Source organism: Colletotrichum gloeosporioides, assembly GCF_011800055.1.
Source record: "Colletotrichum gloeosporioides strain Lc1 chromosome Unknown consensus_10, whole genome shotgun sequence".
In the NCBI taxonomy this organism is placed as follows: Eukaryota; Fungi; Ascomycota; class Sordariomycetes; order Glomerellales; family Glomerellaceae; genus Colletotrichum; species Colletotrichum gloeosporioides.
The window spans coordinates 444752-460439 of NW_025544655.1; the positions used below are offsets into that span (position 1 = coordinate 444752).

The window sequence follows — 15688 nt, forward strand, 5'->3', positions numbered from 1 at the left end:
AAAAGTTGCTGCTGCAGCCGGCTCCTTCACTAGGCCCGTTAATGCGCTTTGGGGAATCCGGCACAAGCATAACCTTGCATCGAGGTCTGCCGACCCTCCTTACCTAATTAACCAAAAAAAATAAGCCCGCGCATTCTTTTGGTTCCCCTCAGAGGGTGCTTGCTTTATCAATGAAGCTCTTCGCAAAGAAGTCGTCCAAGAAGCAGCAAGCCGGCCAGGACGAAAACGACTACGACGCCCCCCCAGCCTACTCTCACTTCCCTCCTCCCACCAACTCGGAGGCTTCCTCTCCCACAAAGTCGCCCACCAAGCCCCGGTCACCCACCAAGGCTCATTCGCCGACGAAATCCCCCACCAAAAAATCCTCCCAGCCCGCATCTCCAGGCCCTCGGGAGACAAAGTCATCGCGCACATCCCGCACCTTTGGCCGCCACCCTACCGATCCCGGATCACGCAGGACCAGCAAGATCGACTACGACACTCACCCCCTCAACCTCACCCCCGAAGAGCGTGCAAAGCGCCTTTCAGCCATGAGCGGTCGCAACTCCCCCGGAGCCATGGACATTGACTCCTCCCAGTCCAACGCCGCTCCTTCCTCCTCTCCTGCCCCGGCCCCCCAACCCTCCGCCCAGGCTTCATTCTCCGTCCCCATACCGAACGGCATCAACACAAACGTCAACGGCAATGACAACGGCGATGCCCCTCCTCCCCCACCTCACAAGTCCAACCCCTCCAGCCCTGTGCCCACCACCGAGGATGAGGCTGAGGCCTACAAGGGTGCGGGCAATAAGTTCTTCAAGGAGAAGGACTACAAGAATGCCATCCTCCAGTACTCCAAGGGTATGTTGCCGCCGGTTGCAAAGTCCGCGACACCACAGTTACTAAGTCCAGTCTAGCTATCGAGTTGGTCCCCGATTCCGCCACCTACCTGAGCAACCGCGCTGCTGCGTACATGTCCAACACCCAGTATGAGTACGCCCTCGAGGACTGCACCCGCGCCGCCGATCTCGACCCCGAGAACCCCAAGATTCTCCTCCGCCTGGCCCGCATCTACACCAGTCTCGGACAGCCCCAGGAGGCCCTTCTGGTCTTCGGTCGCATCAACCCGCCTCCCTCTGCCAAGGACCAGGCTCCGGCCCGGGAGATGCTTAAGCACATCACCGCCGCCCAGAGCGCCCTGAGAGATGGCACCGCCGGCTCCATGGTTTTGCACGCCCTGGACCAGGCCGAGCGACAGCTGGGTTTCGGTGCCTCCAAGCCCCGCAAGTGGCAACTGATGCGTGGCGAGGCCTACCTGAAGATGGGCACCGTGAATGCCCTCGGCGAGGCGCAGAACATTGCCATGAGCCTGCTGAGGAGCAACAGCCAGGATCCCGAGGCTTTGGTGCTCCGCGGACGTGCTCTGTACGCCCAGGGCGAGAACGACAAGGCCGTCAGCCACTTCCGCAAGGCTATCAGCTGCGACCCCGATATGCGCGACGCCGTCAAGTACCTGAGAATCGTCCAGAAGCTTGACCGCATGAAGGAGGAGGGCAACCAGGACTACAAGCTTGGCCGATGGCAGTCCGCCATTGAGAAGTACACCTCCGCTCTGGAGGTTGACCCCGCCAACCGCGGCACCAACTCCAAGATCCTGCAGAACAGGGCGCTCTGCAAGATCAAGCTCAAGCAGTACGACGACGCCATCGCCGACTGTGAGCGTGCCATCAGCCTGGACTCAACATATCTCAAGGCTCGCAAGACCAAGGCCAATGCTCTTGGCCAGGCTAACAAGTGGGAGGATGCTGTGCGTGAGTGGAAGGCGATCCAGGAGCTCGACCCCGAAGACCGCACCATCGCCAAGGAGGTTCGCAAGGCCGAGCTGGAGCTCAAGAAGAGCCAGCGCAAGGACTACTACAAGATCCTCGGCGTTGAGAAGGATGCGGATGACAACCAGATCAAGAAGGCCTACCGCAAGCTGGCCATCATCCACCACCCCGACAAGAACCCCAACGACGAGCAGGCTGCCGAGCGTTTCAAGGACATTGGTGAAGCCTACGAGACCTTGAGCGATTCTCAGTAAGTGGCCTGTCTAAACACAATCAACCTGACCAGTACTAACCATTCGACAGAAAGCGTGCTCGATATGACAGCGGTGAGGACCTCATCGACCCCTCCGACATGTTCGGTGGCGGTGGTATGGGAGGTGGCATGGGCGGCATGGGCGGCATGCACGGAGGCATCGACCCTGAGATCCTGTTCAACATGATGGGAGGTGGTGGCGGCTTCGGTGGCGGCGGCGGCTTCAATGGAGGCGGCTTCCCCGGCGGCGGTGCACACTTCTCGTTTGCTGACGGCTCCGGTGGTCGCCCGCGCGGCGGCCAAGGGTTCGGTGGACGCGGCTTCAACTTCTCGACCTGACAATCCGAATCGGAGGAAGATGAAGCAGAACGCTACGACGAGTCGGCCAAGCCGGGACGCAAGCCGGGCGGCTCATTCACCCAAGAGACGATGAAGAACCACATGAAGCGGCGCCAAGATAGAGGTGGCCGAATTGTGGAAAAGGTACGCCAGTACGGAGTGTGGGTTGTGGCCGCTTTGGTCCTAGTTCCCATGCAGCTCCTGATACTGGCCGCGATAACTGCGGGATTCGTGTATATTTGCATCTTAGGGGCCCGGAAGCTGGGCATACGGCTCCGTGGCGGGGAATGAGTCGACTGCAGACTGGCATTCATGATCTGTTTTTTTCGGGATAGACATGACGCAAGAAAAGTCACACACCGGCGGCGTTATCAAGGCATCGATCGATTGTCACCCCCTTTTTTCAACCCAAACCTTTTTCAAACCCTGCGTTTTTCTTGTTAGAGTTACGACACCCAATTTCACAAATTCATGAGGAAGAGAGAAAGAAACCCAGGGGCACATGTCAGTCTTGTTTTTTACTAGTTTTTGTCTTCCCAAACAAATATGGGGGTGGGCTGGGAGGCGTCTTGCATATCTCTACTACGGGGGATTGCTTTTCAATGTCATCAAGGTTAGGCATAGTTCACACACCTGGTAATTGGACTCTAGACTTTGTCTCGAGCAGGTTCATGTCGCCTACTGCATGTTGCAATCCTTTTAATTGTGTCGCACTCATGAGTCTCTATAAATGTGTGATTTGTCGCGTCGTCACGACTTTTGGGTATCAATTATCCAGCGTCTCCATCCATCCATCCATCCATTCATCCGTCTATCCAACACGACTCTCTCCCCGTGCCTAGTTCCCTCCAGGCCGCCCGCTCCCGGTGACCTTGGTCGCCTCCAGCACCCTCCCGACGTCGTCCCTCAGCTCGGGCATGCCCTTCTCGATGTGCTCGGCGAGGACGTCGCGGAACTGCGCGAAGGCGTTCATCTTGCCCTTCATGAGCTGGTTCCCGCGGCGGACGAGCTCGACGAACTCGCGCGTGTAGATGTCCGGGTTGCGGCCGTTCTCGACGTACTGCACGAGCTCGGGCGGGATCTTGGGCAGGGCGCCCGGCAGGTCGGGGGAGGGCGGTGCGCCGGCGGTGGCGGTCATGTGCACGCGCTGCAGGGACGAGGAGAGGGCGCTGACGGAGTCGGTGAGGGCGGGGCCCGTGGGCGTCTGGTTCGCGTTGTAGGTCGTCACCTGGACCATGATCTGGTAGAGGTCCTGGATCGTGTCTTTGAGCTGTTCTGTTTCGGGTGAGGGTTAGCGGGCGCCGCGAGGAGTTGACGAGACGTTGCTTACGCTCGAGTTCGGCGGGAGTTGGTTTGTCCATTGGCGCCATCTTTGCGTGTGTTCGGTTGGAGAGTCAGGTAGAGGGCTCGTGTCCGAGGGCGGTGGTTGAGCTCGCGGTTTGGGGATGCGATGCTGTGGGATGCGACGATGCGAGGCTGAGGTTTGCGATCGATGGATGTTGATGGTTAGGGTGTTTTAGTTTGGCTGACATCTGTTGGCGGGATGAGCCGGCGGCACCTTCTGGCAGGCACCTCAGGTAGGTGTGGGGCACCGTCTTACAGGGGCTGGGCGGGTGTCAGTCCGGGACCCTGGTCATATTAGCTGACCCCTCTGCATAACTTCAACGGTGGAATCTTTCCTTGGCTTTATTCCTTGGACGGCCGGGAATAACCCCACGAGGCTAATGGCACTTTGAGATGGCCGTCGGGTTAAAGCAGTCTATTTTCGGGTGCATTCCACACTTTAGAGTGCTTCTGGTAAGGATACCTCCTAGACAATGAATCTCAGGGTCCAAGATCGGACCCCGCGTTACGTCTCACTTTGCGCCTCCGAAGACCCTCCTCCAAGCTGTCTTCTTCCTCGTCCCTTCGCGGGGCGACTCCGCGCCGTCAGCCGTCATCCTCTCGTGGTCTCCGTTGTTTCTGCCACGATCGATCCCAGTCTCTGGTGTCTCACGCAAATGTCCTAGACTGTTAGCCGTCCTGCTTACTCGCCTCAGCGCCACCATGGCCGACTCTCTAGCACGCGGCCGTGGTGAAGGGGACCGGATGGGGTTGTACAGCTCCAGATACTCAGCCGACTGGGGCGGCGGTGTGCGGCGCACAAGACGCACAGCTCTGCGTCCGTGGCCTGGTGGCACCAGTGGGCTTCGGGGCCGGACACGTCTTAGTTGCGGGGGCGGCGTGATGTGTCGTGCTTCCCTCTCACCAGGGGTCTCGGGAGGCGTCATGTAACCTGATGATGTAGTCGTGTCGGTCTTTTCCAGACGGTCCCCGAGACGAGCTGCGAGGCGGGACGATGGGCGCTTGAGAGGTTCGTTGCTAACCCAAGTGGGGGCCTGGGGACGTCGCTGGTCCGTTGGCCACATGCGGAGAGACATTGGCGAAGGGCACGGCGAGAAAGACTGTGGTGTTGTCGGCTGGTAGGTTGGCGTTGGCGACCCCATTGTTCCCACCGTCGAGCCGCCAGACACCGATGTCTCTGGGGTTTGTGCAAATCCAACGAGACTTTGAAGTGGACTGTTGGCTACTGGACGCTCTTCTACCTGATCAATGGGCCGGTACGGTTGCATCCAAGTTGGAATTGGCTTCGTTGGACTTGGTTTGAAGGTTTCCTCCTCCAAAGGGTCGTTTACCGAGACATAGATCGTAGAATCCAGCGGCACTGGACGTTGCTCATCTCCACCGCGGAGGGCATCTCGACGTAGCGACAACGAGTCTCGACTGACGGACCGAATTGACTGCTCAAGAGTTAGTAACGTAAACGATTAGTCGATTGTTCACTTACAGCCGGAGCTGTCACCAAGTTCCCAGTCTTCCCTTGGCCTAGCTCCCATCTTATGCGGCCAAGACCGCTGTCGACTTTCTCGGTCCTTTTCAGCCCACTCTGCACCAAGTCTTCTCCCTCGAGGCCGACGGAGCAAGCGACACAGACCGGGGGGACATCAACTTCCCTTCCCTTCCTCCTACCTAGCATGCCTTCCCTGTCAAGGTCCTCTCCGTGGTCGTCAAAGAGGTTCGACAACGGCACCCCGCGGTAGATGATCTTGCTCCCGTAGAACAGACAGCCGTAGCATGCTCGATGCCAGAAGCACCAGCCCAGACTGACACAGTCGTCTCCACGCAGTACAATCTCGCCGCAGACCCAGCATATTGCGAGGTCGATAATGGCCGTATAGCAAGATAAGCAGGTGAGGCGGGCTGAGCGGCCCAGGACCTGTGGAGGGTCGTCGGAGAGCTGCTAGCAAAAGGCGCAAGTGAATGGAACCCGTGCCGGATCCATGTTCCCCGTGACTCAAAGACTGTGATATCTTCCTAATGATTCGAATAAGTGTGGTATAGAGAATGAATCGACCATGACGTGAAGTTAGGGAGTAGTGGCGCATAACGTTGACCGTAGTAGTGCGGTGACGCGCCTGGCAAGTGCTTAAAGCCTTATTCAAGGGCAGGAGTACTCTCACCAGCACCTGCACATCGCCCGAATCACTTTCCAGTAGCACAAAATTCTGCTCAAACTCGTATGGCCATTGCATTGGCGCGCAGCTTTTAAAACCTAAAACTCAGTTGAGGTGATACCTTGACCGAGACCAAACACAAAATGCAATCCTCTTGTCAACGCCCATCGTATTGTACACATGTAGACCAAACAACGCCATGGCCAAGCCATCCCCGGCCAATCCCCCTGGTTCTGCCAAACTAATCAATCTGCAAATCAAAGCATCCATCGTACGCCTTTCATGTGATCCTGAGACACCGGAGCAGAAGAACAACCAGTCTTCTGGTGCAACTAACAGCCGAGTGTCTCCCCATTCGTCATCATATAGTACAATTCAATAACACCTTTACGGTGTCACGAAGCAATGTGCTGGCTCATAATATTTCCATGCGGAAGTTCATGCCGTATTCAGTTGCGCATCTTCGGCTTAGCCAGCATGTTCAGTCGGCTGAGGCTCATGCCGGTGCGCTTCTTAGTAGGGCTCGGAGAAGCAAGGACTCGGGGAGTCTGCGGCTTCTTGCCGACGGTGTTGGGGGTAGCTCCCATAAGTCTGGGAGCAAGCAGAGCGTCTCCCTCAGGGACGGGCTCAGCCTTACGTCTCTTGCCAGCCCGCTCACCGGAAGCCTCTTCGAGATCACCGTCCTCCTCGCGCGCTCGAGCGCGCTTCTTGTTGGTCATTCCGTGGGGCTTTCCAGCGAGAAGCTGCATCAGGGACCGGTTCTCCTTGTTGGAGAAGGTGTTGGAGTCGTTGGGGAAGCTACCCGGCATGTCGAGCGATCTACGCACATGACGGATGCTTGATTGTCCTGCAGTCGAGCCAAATCCAGTGGGAGAGGCGCTACCGAACCGAATGGTATGGTCGCTGCGGAAGGTAAAGGTACCGGGGACGGTCGCGGGCAGAGCATTGCTGGGCTCTGCAGTCTTCGTAGACGGGCTCTCAATCGTCAAATCGGGGTACAGGCCATCATCTTTGGTTCTCTGGGTAACGTTGTTGCCAAGAATAGCGTCGAGGTTGGGATACTGAACCTCGCCTTGCTTACGAATTGGGTTAGCAGAGGCGAATGCCTTGTGGGCGATCGTATTCGGAACGTCGGTTGTGCGGTTCGTGTCAGGAGTAAAATCAACTCTCTTGAATAGCTTGCGTCGGGGAGTAGTGAAGGGGATGGCGGGCGGTGCCTTCTCGATGGCGACCTGGGGAGCGGGAGTCTGCGCGACACCAGCCGCAGGCTGGGGAATAGCACTCTTCGCCTTATCGAAGGCACCCTTTCCACCTCGCAAAATAGACTTGACCCTCTCGAATCGTCCAGGGCTCACAATCCGGCGTTTCAGCTCGGCTGTCTTCTCCAGCGCACTCAAATCATTAGTGGTTGCAGACTTTGTGAGGCCGCCCAAGTCGGGCTTGGATGGAGACTTTCGAAGGCTTCCAAGGTCGGGCTTGGAAGGAGATCTTGCAAGGCTTCCCAGGTCAGGCTTGCTGGGAGACTTGACCAGCGAGCTAGGCAGAGGCATCTTGCTGCCAGCAGCGCGAGCAAGGGAAGACTTGGTAGGGCTAGTCAACGAAGCCAGGCTAGGCTGGGACCGAAGGCCAGGCGTAGGCGTAGGCGCAGAGGCAGCAGGAGCGTCATTACCGCTGGACTTGGGGCGCGGAAGGGAGCTACCATCGCGAGAAGTGGGACGCGCCGTCGAAGCATCGTCCTCGAAGCGCTGACGAACACGCTTGACAGACGAAGGGGGTTCCAGGTTGGCGAAGATTCGGGCCCTAGGGTGAGGACCAGCCGATGTCTTCTTCGCGTCGTTGGAGTTCGTGTCGTCCAGGTTCGCCTTGGAAGGAGACCGCTTGAGGCTCGACTTCTGGCTGGGTGTACCAGCGGCCAGCAAGTTGGGCTTAGAAGGCTGTTTGAGGATCGACTTAGGATGGCTCGGAGTGTCGTCGAGGTTGGCTTTTGAGGGGGAGCGCTTCAGGCTGGACTTTGGATGAGTAGGAGTATCATCCAAGTTAGCCTTAGACTGCGAGCGCTTGAGAGAACTCTTCAGAGGAGTGACCCGGCCGGGTTGGGCGCGGAAGGCGGAAGGATGACCTTCGATAGAGTCCATCTTCTTGAACTCGGCCATGTGAGCAGCGCTGTAGCGGCTCGACTTGCCCTTCGCCTTTGCAATTCGTCGTCCATTCAGCTCTTCGTCCTCCCTCTCGAGTTCGCGCTTAGCCAGCAGCTCAGCCTTAATTCTAGCGGCCTCCTCGCGCAGCTCATTCATCATGCGCTGGGCATCGTTGCTCAAGCCGGTGTCTCCAGTCGGCTGATCAACGCGGAAAGTAAAGGGCGACTCAGGCACGCCAGACGTCTTGGAGGGCGTCGCCTGAGTATCGGTGGTCTTGTCGGAGGGCTTCATGTCTCTGAAGCCAAGCCAGGTAGCGGAGGGAGGGGCAACGGTAGGATGAACCTTGCTCGGGTGCATCTCCGAGAGGGGAGCCTTCAGTTGAGAAGAGGAGGAAGGCGTGGCCGGGTCGTGATCGGGGACGACAAGGGCGTTCAAGCTCTCAGCGACAGACTTGGAGGGAGGAGTATCATCTCGCTCAGCAACGGAAGCGAGAGTCTGTTTGGCCTTGGGCTAAAAAAGAAAAAGGACGTTAGTTCGGGGCCCGCGAGTCGTTTGTTTACAGCCGGCGGTCGGATTGTCTTACCTTGGGCGTGTTCGCGCCGCTGGCCAACCGGGCCGAACGACGGCGAGGCGGCGTCATGTTGGATTGCGGCTCTGTGAGGGTATCGTCGACGTGGTTTTGGTGTTGCTGTAAGGTTAGTATGGGTGAGGATCAAGACGGAGAAATCGTCGATCAAGCCAGGTCCTTGGGGACAGAGATTTGATGATGTCAGGCGAGAGTGACAGTGGGTGTGGCTCACAGGTTCGGTGTTGGTACGTAGAACGCGACGGGGGAGTGCTTGGAGGGGCTGCCGTTTGTTTACATTCCACAGTCATTTGCCTTGTTTCGATTGGTCCGTTCGAGGTAGAAAAACAGTGACGGCCCAAGCTCCACGCCCCGGGCCTTGGGTGATCAAGTGGGGCTACCGCAATCCGGACAGTGTTTGCACCGTACATTGGGCGCATTTGTTTACCGTTCGCGGCGCCTTCGCCCAGTGTTTGCTTGGGTTCACCCTGAACATGTCGTGGGTCAAACAAACAGAGCAGGCGCACCTCGTGTCCAGGGGTCCACGTCTACTCTTTCTCGAACTCTCTGTTGTTTCACGTGGCTTGTTGTTGTTCACGTTGTTCTGGACGCCACGGTAAGTACGACGTTGACATTGACACCTCCTGTTGTGGCTGCATCTGGTCGATTGGATGGCAGTGGTGCGCCCACTCAGAGATATCAACGAACGGAAAGTCTAGTGGACGATGCGATCACGACAACAACAAAGCCAGCCTCGGCTATGCGTTCAAAGGCGCAACGCCATTATCTGGTGGCTGCAACTCAACGCAAGCCAGTGTCGGATCACACATTTCTAGTTCCCGGTTCTCTCCATTTAACCTCGTTCGAAACATATGGGTCAACGTCTCGGGAGTAAACGCTGTCTACCGAGGATGAAAGGGACTGAAAGAAAAAGATGAGCCCGGACTGTCGCATCGTTTCGCCCCTCATAATGACGCAGCATGAGACTCCAAGTGTTCGTGTTGTATTCCATGGATCGATGCTACGAAGAGCCCAGCAAGGTTGAATATTAGCGAAAGTCTACCCGACTCCGAGGAACTGGATCTTCCCACCTTCGCTTGAGAGTTGCGACTCGAAGTCAAATTCGCCAAAGTGTAGCGATTTCCTTTGTGAACACGCACTGTACAAACACTCCGCCTGCAGAATGATTTGGGCCTGGTAGAAATGAACGCATAAAATATGGACATGCGATAGAAGTCGAGGCTTGACAACAAAACACCAAATTTGAGCCTGTCATTCTTCCTGCGACGTCTCAACAGTAGACGATTTGCCCAGAATGAGGCTCATGGTGCGGAATGCTGGCTATCCAGCTAGTTCCAGATGCAGCGCCATGCTAGTGAATGACGACACTTGATCCTCGTTGCCGCATTCCAAACGAGAAGCTACGGTTCAGAAATGAATTGCCACTATGGAATAGGAAAGGTTCGCCGGGGTGTTCTAGCAGGACATCCACCAACTTTAATCTGGTGATGTTCTTGACTGGTAATCTGTCCAACATGACCCATTTAGTCTTATCTCGTGTGCGACGGCCACTCACTCTTTGGAGGACAGGCTGTTCCGGGAACCGGCTTCTTCACAGTTTCACTCTGATCTTACAATCACTTCTTCTGTGACTTGGAGCATCCTGTTGGTCACGCTTAGCTGCCGTGAAGAGGCGGAGTTCCCTGAAGAAGTCCGTTTGCGGGCAGGATCGATATCAACAATCTGGCTTTCAGTCCTTTGGGTTTGTGTGGTATGCATAGCGTAATCGGTGTTCGATTTAAGGATTGGTGTCTAGTTGGGTAGCTGGCTCCCCTCTGATACTCGATTTCCATCTTAACCACACTCTGTCCTCAATCCAAGCCGCCTTTGCCTGCCCTTCCTCCCGTTGCAGCCATCTCATCTGATACTCTGTGTTCACTTGGTCAGTTTCTTGTATCCGGCGAAAAGTCCTGCAAGATAGAGCTAGAGGGAAACCTACATCAGACCTCGTCTAAGTAAGAAAGAATCGTCGCAGAATACTTCGGTTGCCATGTGACGTAGAGAACGAAGCAAGCAGCGCCCTGCAAACTCTTTCCATCTGTGAAGCTCTGGCGTCTGTCCTTCCGTCTTTGGATCGGCATTGTTACCCAAGGATGGCAGTGGCGGGAAGTCGAGCTTGAGGCTGATTGGCCTTGCGTCTGGTAAGAGGCTTCACGTCCAGTTCCAGGATCGACCACCAGGATGGATGAATTATTGCTCTGATCCACCGGTCGTTCTGCGCAGCGAAATTCTGAAGAAGGACCTCACTGTCGAAAGGGGAGTAGCGAGGCTTGGGTGGCTCCTGCGGGCCATCGCGGCGAACAGTGGTCTTCATGTTGAGGTGATGTTGTGGTTGCGGCGGGATTGCTGGGAAGTGAATGTGGAGGAGTTGTTGTCGAGAAGTTGTTCGGAAGAATGCGAATGGACTCTTAGGAGTGAGTGTGGGGACGATATGTTTGTGTTGAGAAAGAAAGAGAAGTCAATCGCTGGCGCGAATTGGGACTACCAAAGAAGCGTCAGGTACCAGGTGGCAGGCAGCAATATCACCTGCCTCTTCACGGCTTAAATGCTTGTAATTCCCAGGGTGAAGCAAATACACGCACGCGACAGGATGGAAAGAATGTGTACATCACCGGTGGCATCGATCAGCAGTCACGGTCCAGGTGTGTAGGTCTGGCGGGTTTGATTCGTATTCATATTGCTCAATTTGACGCCTACCTCTCAATTTCATCTCGCGCTCCAAAGCTTCCACTCGCAGACTAGCACCTCTCCGTCATTCTTCCTCTCTATCTTTTCACTCTCAGCTCATCTTGGGCTATCTCCAGGCCTGTCATGTCAAATGTCAGTGTTTCGTCAACTATCATCAGAGTATGGGACGGCTGGCTACTCACAGATTACCGGCAATGTGTGCAAACAAGGCATTGAAGCCATGTACGCAATCAACGACGATTCTTACGAGGTGCCGGAGGCTTCCTCATTAATACCAGTCGGCTGGCCAGTCGGTTGCGAGCGGGTGGGAGGCGGAATATATGGTTGGAGGAGTCAATTGGTTCGAGGAGCTTGGAGGGGTTGGTTGTTCCGCAAGAAGCATTTCTAGATGATGCGCCCAGACTTCGTTGTAGAACTCGGGCGAGCCTGCCTGCCCCTGAATGCTTGCGGCATTCGACTTCGTGGTCTCCTTCACTTCTTGAGGGCCATCGCGTCTAGTCTGAGTCTTCATCTTGTAGTGTGAATGGCGGAGTTGATCGGAGTGGGTGTCCAACGTGAAGAGTTGCGTAGGTTGTTGATGATGATGTTGTTGTTGTTGAATGTGAATCAACTTCTTGACGGTTCAGCGAAGGAATGGGGGGTTTAAATAATCGATCGCGTCAGGGGGTGGACAGATATCTGACGGTAATTGGGAAGGCACAAGCCTGTGTGATCTTGTTGAATCCAGTTGCAATACCACTTCGAGGCCAGATGTAAGACGTCTGTGGGAGACGATGGCAGGTTCGATCGAGTCTGCTGGCAGGAAGGAAACTATACACGATCGTCCACGGAATTGCAAGGCTCACTTGGACGAAGCTCGGTGGTCTTTCAGTTACACTAGGTATACGGCAAACAAAAGTCCCCCTGAGGCCTTGGGCCTTCTCGAGACGACGCCTCTGCCGAGTGCTAATCACTGAGGCGACATCGACCAACTTGGCGCGGGGGTATGGAGCGTAGACATCGTATTCAGAATAAAGTTAAGCCTACTTACGTGGAAGCTTCGTGGTATCATATTAAAGATGCTCTTGCTCGAGGAGCACGATTTTCTCGCAATTGTACAGAGTCCGCCCACGGCTTCCAGTGTGATTCGTCTTGACTACAGTGGCAACAGAAAGGTTGAGATATTGAATCTTTGATAAGCTTCCAATGGTGAAAGTCCAGAAGAAGAACGATACTGGATGCAACAGGAAAGACAAAAACGGAAAGCCTGACGCCGTCTGCAGCCGAGTTTTCTTGCTTTGTGGCTAGGTGAGTTTCTGGCGAATTTCAAGAGTCGAAGGATGGAAGCCAGAGACACAGGTCTATGTTAGATATTGGCCGTCGCGGAGAGCACATGGAGGGCCCGGTTTGTTTGGCACGCAGCCATCTTCTCATGTGAGTTGCGGAGACACGGGCAAAAAATGGATCAGAGAGCTTGAAGAATCACACGAAGACTCAGTAAAGTTTCATGGCTCTGTGTGATCATCTCAAGACGGCAGTTGGTTTCCTCTCCACCCCAGTTCCATTTGTTGATTGGCTTTTGGGAAAGTTGAGCAGACTGCACGAGGTACGAAGGATGAAAACATCAACAAGCACGTATCAGATTCATGCTGAGGCTCTGTTCAAGTCGCAGATTTCCGCAATTAAGAAACTTCGCCTGCCGTGTGTTGTGTTGTCAGATTTGTCCCACTGAGCGTACCAAACCGCGCGCATATGCGCCGACGTTGTTCATAGATGGCTGCAAAATTCTTTCCTCAGTTGATGATGACTACCTCTATCTCTCCTTATAACAAGAGAGTCATGGTGACAGTGAAGTCTCGAATTTCGTAGAGTTGTCATCTTTAGTCTGCATTCCCACCAGTGCTTGACATGTTGCAGTATCATCAACCTTGAGTTCAGTCAGTATCTCCTTCTCTAACGACTCGACTCATCGCCCCTGCGCCACGTCTCTAAGCGGGTGCCTCTCCATGCGGTTCAGGACCAAAAATATGCCGGTAAATATAAGACCAAGATCAAAAGAGAGCAAAAAGACACGTTTCCGACACCGAGAATCGAACTCGGAGCTCTCCGGAACCTCAGACCATTTGACCGGCTTGAAAGCGGAGTATGTTAACCACTACACCATGCCGGATGCTGATTTGTTGGAAGGCGAGGCGATCAAGCAGCCTATGAAGGCCACGTCAGACCGTGTGGTACAAAGCGCAGTTGGCTTGGGGTTGGCGTGGCCGAGAAAGGAATGGCTCGAGTCAGACGTGGAGGCACACAGTCTCACGGAGCATGACCGAGCTTGACAGAGGCCGGGCAACTCGATAAAGGACGGTAAAAGCTGCTTGGATGGACCATTGTATTGAAAGACTGTTAAGTTGTTTGACTGATTAATCTTTGGAACAGATTGAGTTACAAGTGTTTGTAACACTGCAGAGCCGCATAGAGTTTGAGTGATCGGATTGCGTGTTTCTGTTGAATACAACTCTCAGAGCCGACACCTGTTCGCAGCTGGCTCAACAAAAGCATAATCCGAGGAGGCACAATTTCCATGACAGCGGTTTTCTGCACATATGGATACTCCATGTCGAATGAATCAAGAGACTCCGTCAGTGGTTTGGGAACCGGACGACATTGAAAAAGCTCAGCATGCCCGCCTCCGGTCCATGCTGGCAATTGACTTTTTCCTCTCTCCAAGCATCTTCGACACACTTGTCCGACTCATCCCAGCTTTGAGAGACTCAACCCACGACACACGCCCCGAAGACATCAGGCTCAGCGGTCTTCGGACCGCCGCTTCGTTACGTCTTCCATCCGGCCGCGGACACGGTTTCACATTTGGAGGGCTTTCGGACCCGGCGGCATCATGAGCTTGGCAGGACGCCGGACTCATCCCGAACACGTTTGTGAGGCATCAAGCCAAGCATCGTGACGGACCAAAGGTGCCAATGGAATGTCTGATGTCTAATTACTGCAGATGTCGACGCCCGGGCACCCCACACTCTCTTCTGAAGATCACGATCTGGGTCAGCCTGTCTGCGATTCCCGCGGAACCCTCTGTGAGTCACGGGGGACAGTATCACCTGACCGCTACGTAACCGCAATGCAGCTGGCACTTTCGTGTTCGTAGGACTTTTGAACGGCGCCGCCAGGTGCTGACATGGCGGGTGGCCGGCGGCCAGCTCTGTCAGTAAGTATGGTCGGGAACACACCCCTCTCTACGGGTTTGGCCCAAAGGGGCAATGAAACGACACGGCTTGCATCTGAGGAATCTATCCACAGCTGCGGTCCACTAGCGGAATGCCCCGCCCTAGGGCTCGCGTAGTGTACGGGAGCCTGGATGCGTACGGATGCATTGCAAAAGAGCAGAGGAAGAGGGAAAAAAAGGGCAGAAGAGATGTCTGATGGTGTGTTGCTGTCTGTGATGCGACGCCGGGCAGGCAAAGGCCTTTTTGCATTCGTGTCAGATGATTGGCTTTCCGATGTTCGGATGCCACGGCGAATGAGTGAGAACCTTGAGGGCGCGGAAAACGTCCGGACTCGGGGCCCAGTCGGAGAGACTAGAAGTTTTCTGGAAGGAAAAGCTCCACTTTTCGCGTGTGCTTATCCCTCTTTCTGCACCGAGACTGAGAGATGGACGTGGAAGAAGCTCGGGCCATGCTTTTGGACCCCGATCCGACGCTAGGGCCATTTCGTCCAAGACGGTCAGCTGAACGGATTAGAACGAACGGAGCGAATGAACGGTGCGAACGGACGGCGCCAAAGCCCAGACGGCACCAGACTGTCTGTCACTGGCAACTGCGCACGTTCGAGATCGCCTGCCAGCTCAACAAGTGCTGTCTGCAACAAACCTTGAGCAGGCTTGGCGTCGGACTTGCTGCCCCCAAGAAATCAAAAAGGACGAACATCGGTTGTCTCGAACAGAAAGTCAGATGAGAGAGTGAGAGAGATCGGTCCAATCCCGAGAACGGAGGATGGATGACCTCAGTGCCATCGCGGCCTCCGGGCATGAAGGATGGGTGGAAATTATTTCAACCTCGCGGCACAGACGAGGATATGACGAAACACCGTCAGTCACCTCACCTCTCCCGACTGCTCGGTTCCTGCCGTAACCATCGGCGCAGCGCTCCGGGAGGGTCAAGTCAGACAATTATTGGCCGCCGCAACGTCGAAAAGCCTTTCCTGCACCGGGATAGGGCCACCACACCAACTTTTTCAATCACGTCGCCCTGCGTCACGTTACGAAGGCAGGCAGTTGGAGAAGACCTCCGAAAAGAAAGAGTTGGAGACGACTCCGCGGAGATACAAGTTTCTCTCTTCAACAGTCCAAGGATCTGAGG

The 15688-nt window shown here is 55.3% G+C and overlaps 5 protein-coding genes across 5 annotated transcripts; 1 reads left to right on the plus strand and 4 right to left on the minus strand.

The window, feature by feature from the left end:
* Positions 1–170: 170 nt before the first annotated feature.
* Positions 171–2691, plus strand: GCG54_00006673 (DnaJ-like subfamily C member 7-like; the record flags this gene model as incomplete). The annotated part of the gene is made up of 4 exons (XM_045406672.1): positions 171–840; positions 897–2058; positions 2112–2371; positions 2429–2691. The coding sequence occupies 4 exons, from the start codon at positions 171–173 to the stop codon at positions 2689–2691; spliced, it is 2355 nt and encodes a 784-aa protein (XP_045269924.1).
* A 547-nt stretch (positions 2692–3238) lies between these two features.
* GCG54_00006674 (Mediator of RNA polymerase II transcription subunit 10) lies at positions 3239–3770 on the minus strand (the record flags this gene model as incomplete). Its single annotated transcript, XM_045406673.1, has 2 exons — positions 3239–3675; positions 3731–3770. The coding sequence occupies 2 exons, from the start codon at positions 3768–3770 to the stop codon at positions 3239–3241; spliced, it is 477 nt and encodes a 158-aa protein (XP_045269925.1).
* A 486-nt stretch (positions 3771–4256) lies between these two features.
* On the minus strand, positions 4257–5972 carry GCG54_00006675 (uncharacterized protein; the record flags this gene model as incomplete). The annotated part of the gene is made up of 3 exons (XM_045406674.1): positions 4257–5180; positions 5228–5656; positions 5901–5972. 3 exons carry the CDS (start codon positions 5970–5972, stop codon positions 4257–4259), a joined length of 1425 nt encoding a protein of 474 aa, XP_045269926.1.
* Positions 5973–6343: 371 nt separating this feature from the next.
* Positions 6344–8672, minus strand: GCG54_00006676 (uncharacterized protein; the record flags this gene model as incomplete). Its single annotated transcript, XM_045406675.1, has 2 exons — positions 6344–8542; positions 8616–8672. The coding sequence occupies 2 exons, from the start codon at positions 8670–8672 to the stop codon at positions 6344–6346; spliced, it is 2256 nt and encodes a 751-aa protein (XP_045269927.1).
* Positions 8673–10597: 1925 nt separating this feature from the next.
* Positions 10598–10971, minus strand: GCG54_00006677 (uncharacterized protein; the record flags this gene model as incomplete). The annotated part of the gene is made up of 2 exons (XM_045406676.1): positions 10598–10772; positions 10865–10971. 2 exons carry the CDS (start codon positions 10969–10971, stop codon positions 10598–10600), a joined length of 282 nt encoding a protein of 93 aa, XP_045269928.1.
* Positions 10972–15688: the final 4717 nt, after the last annotated feature.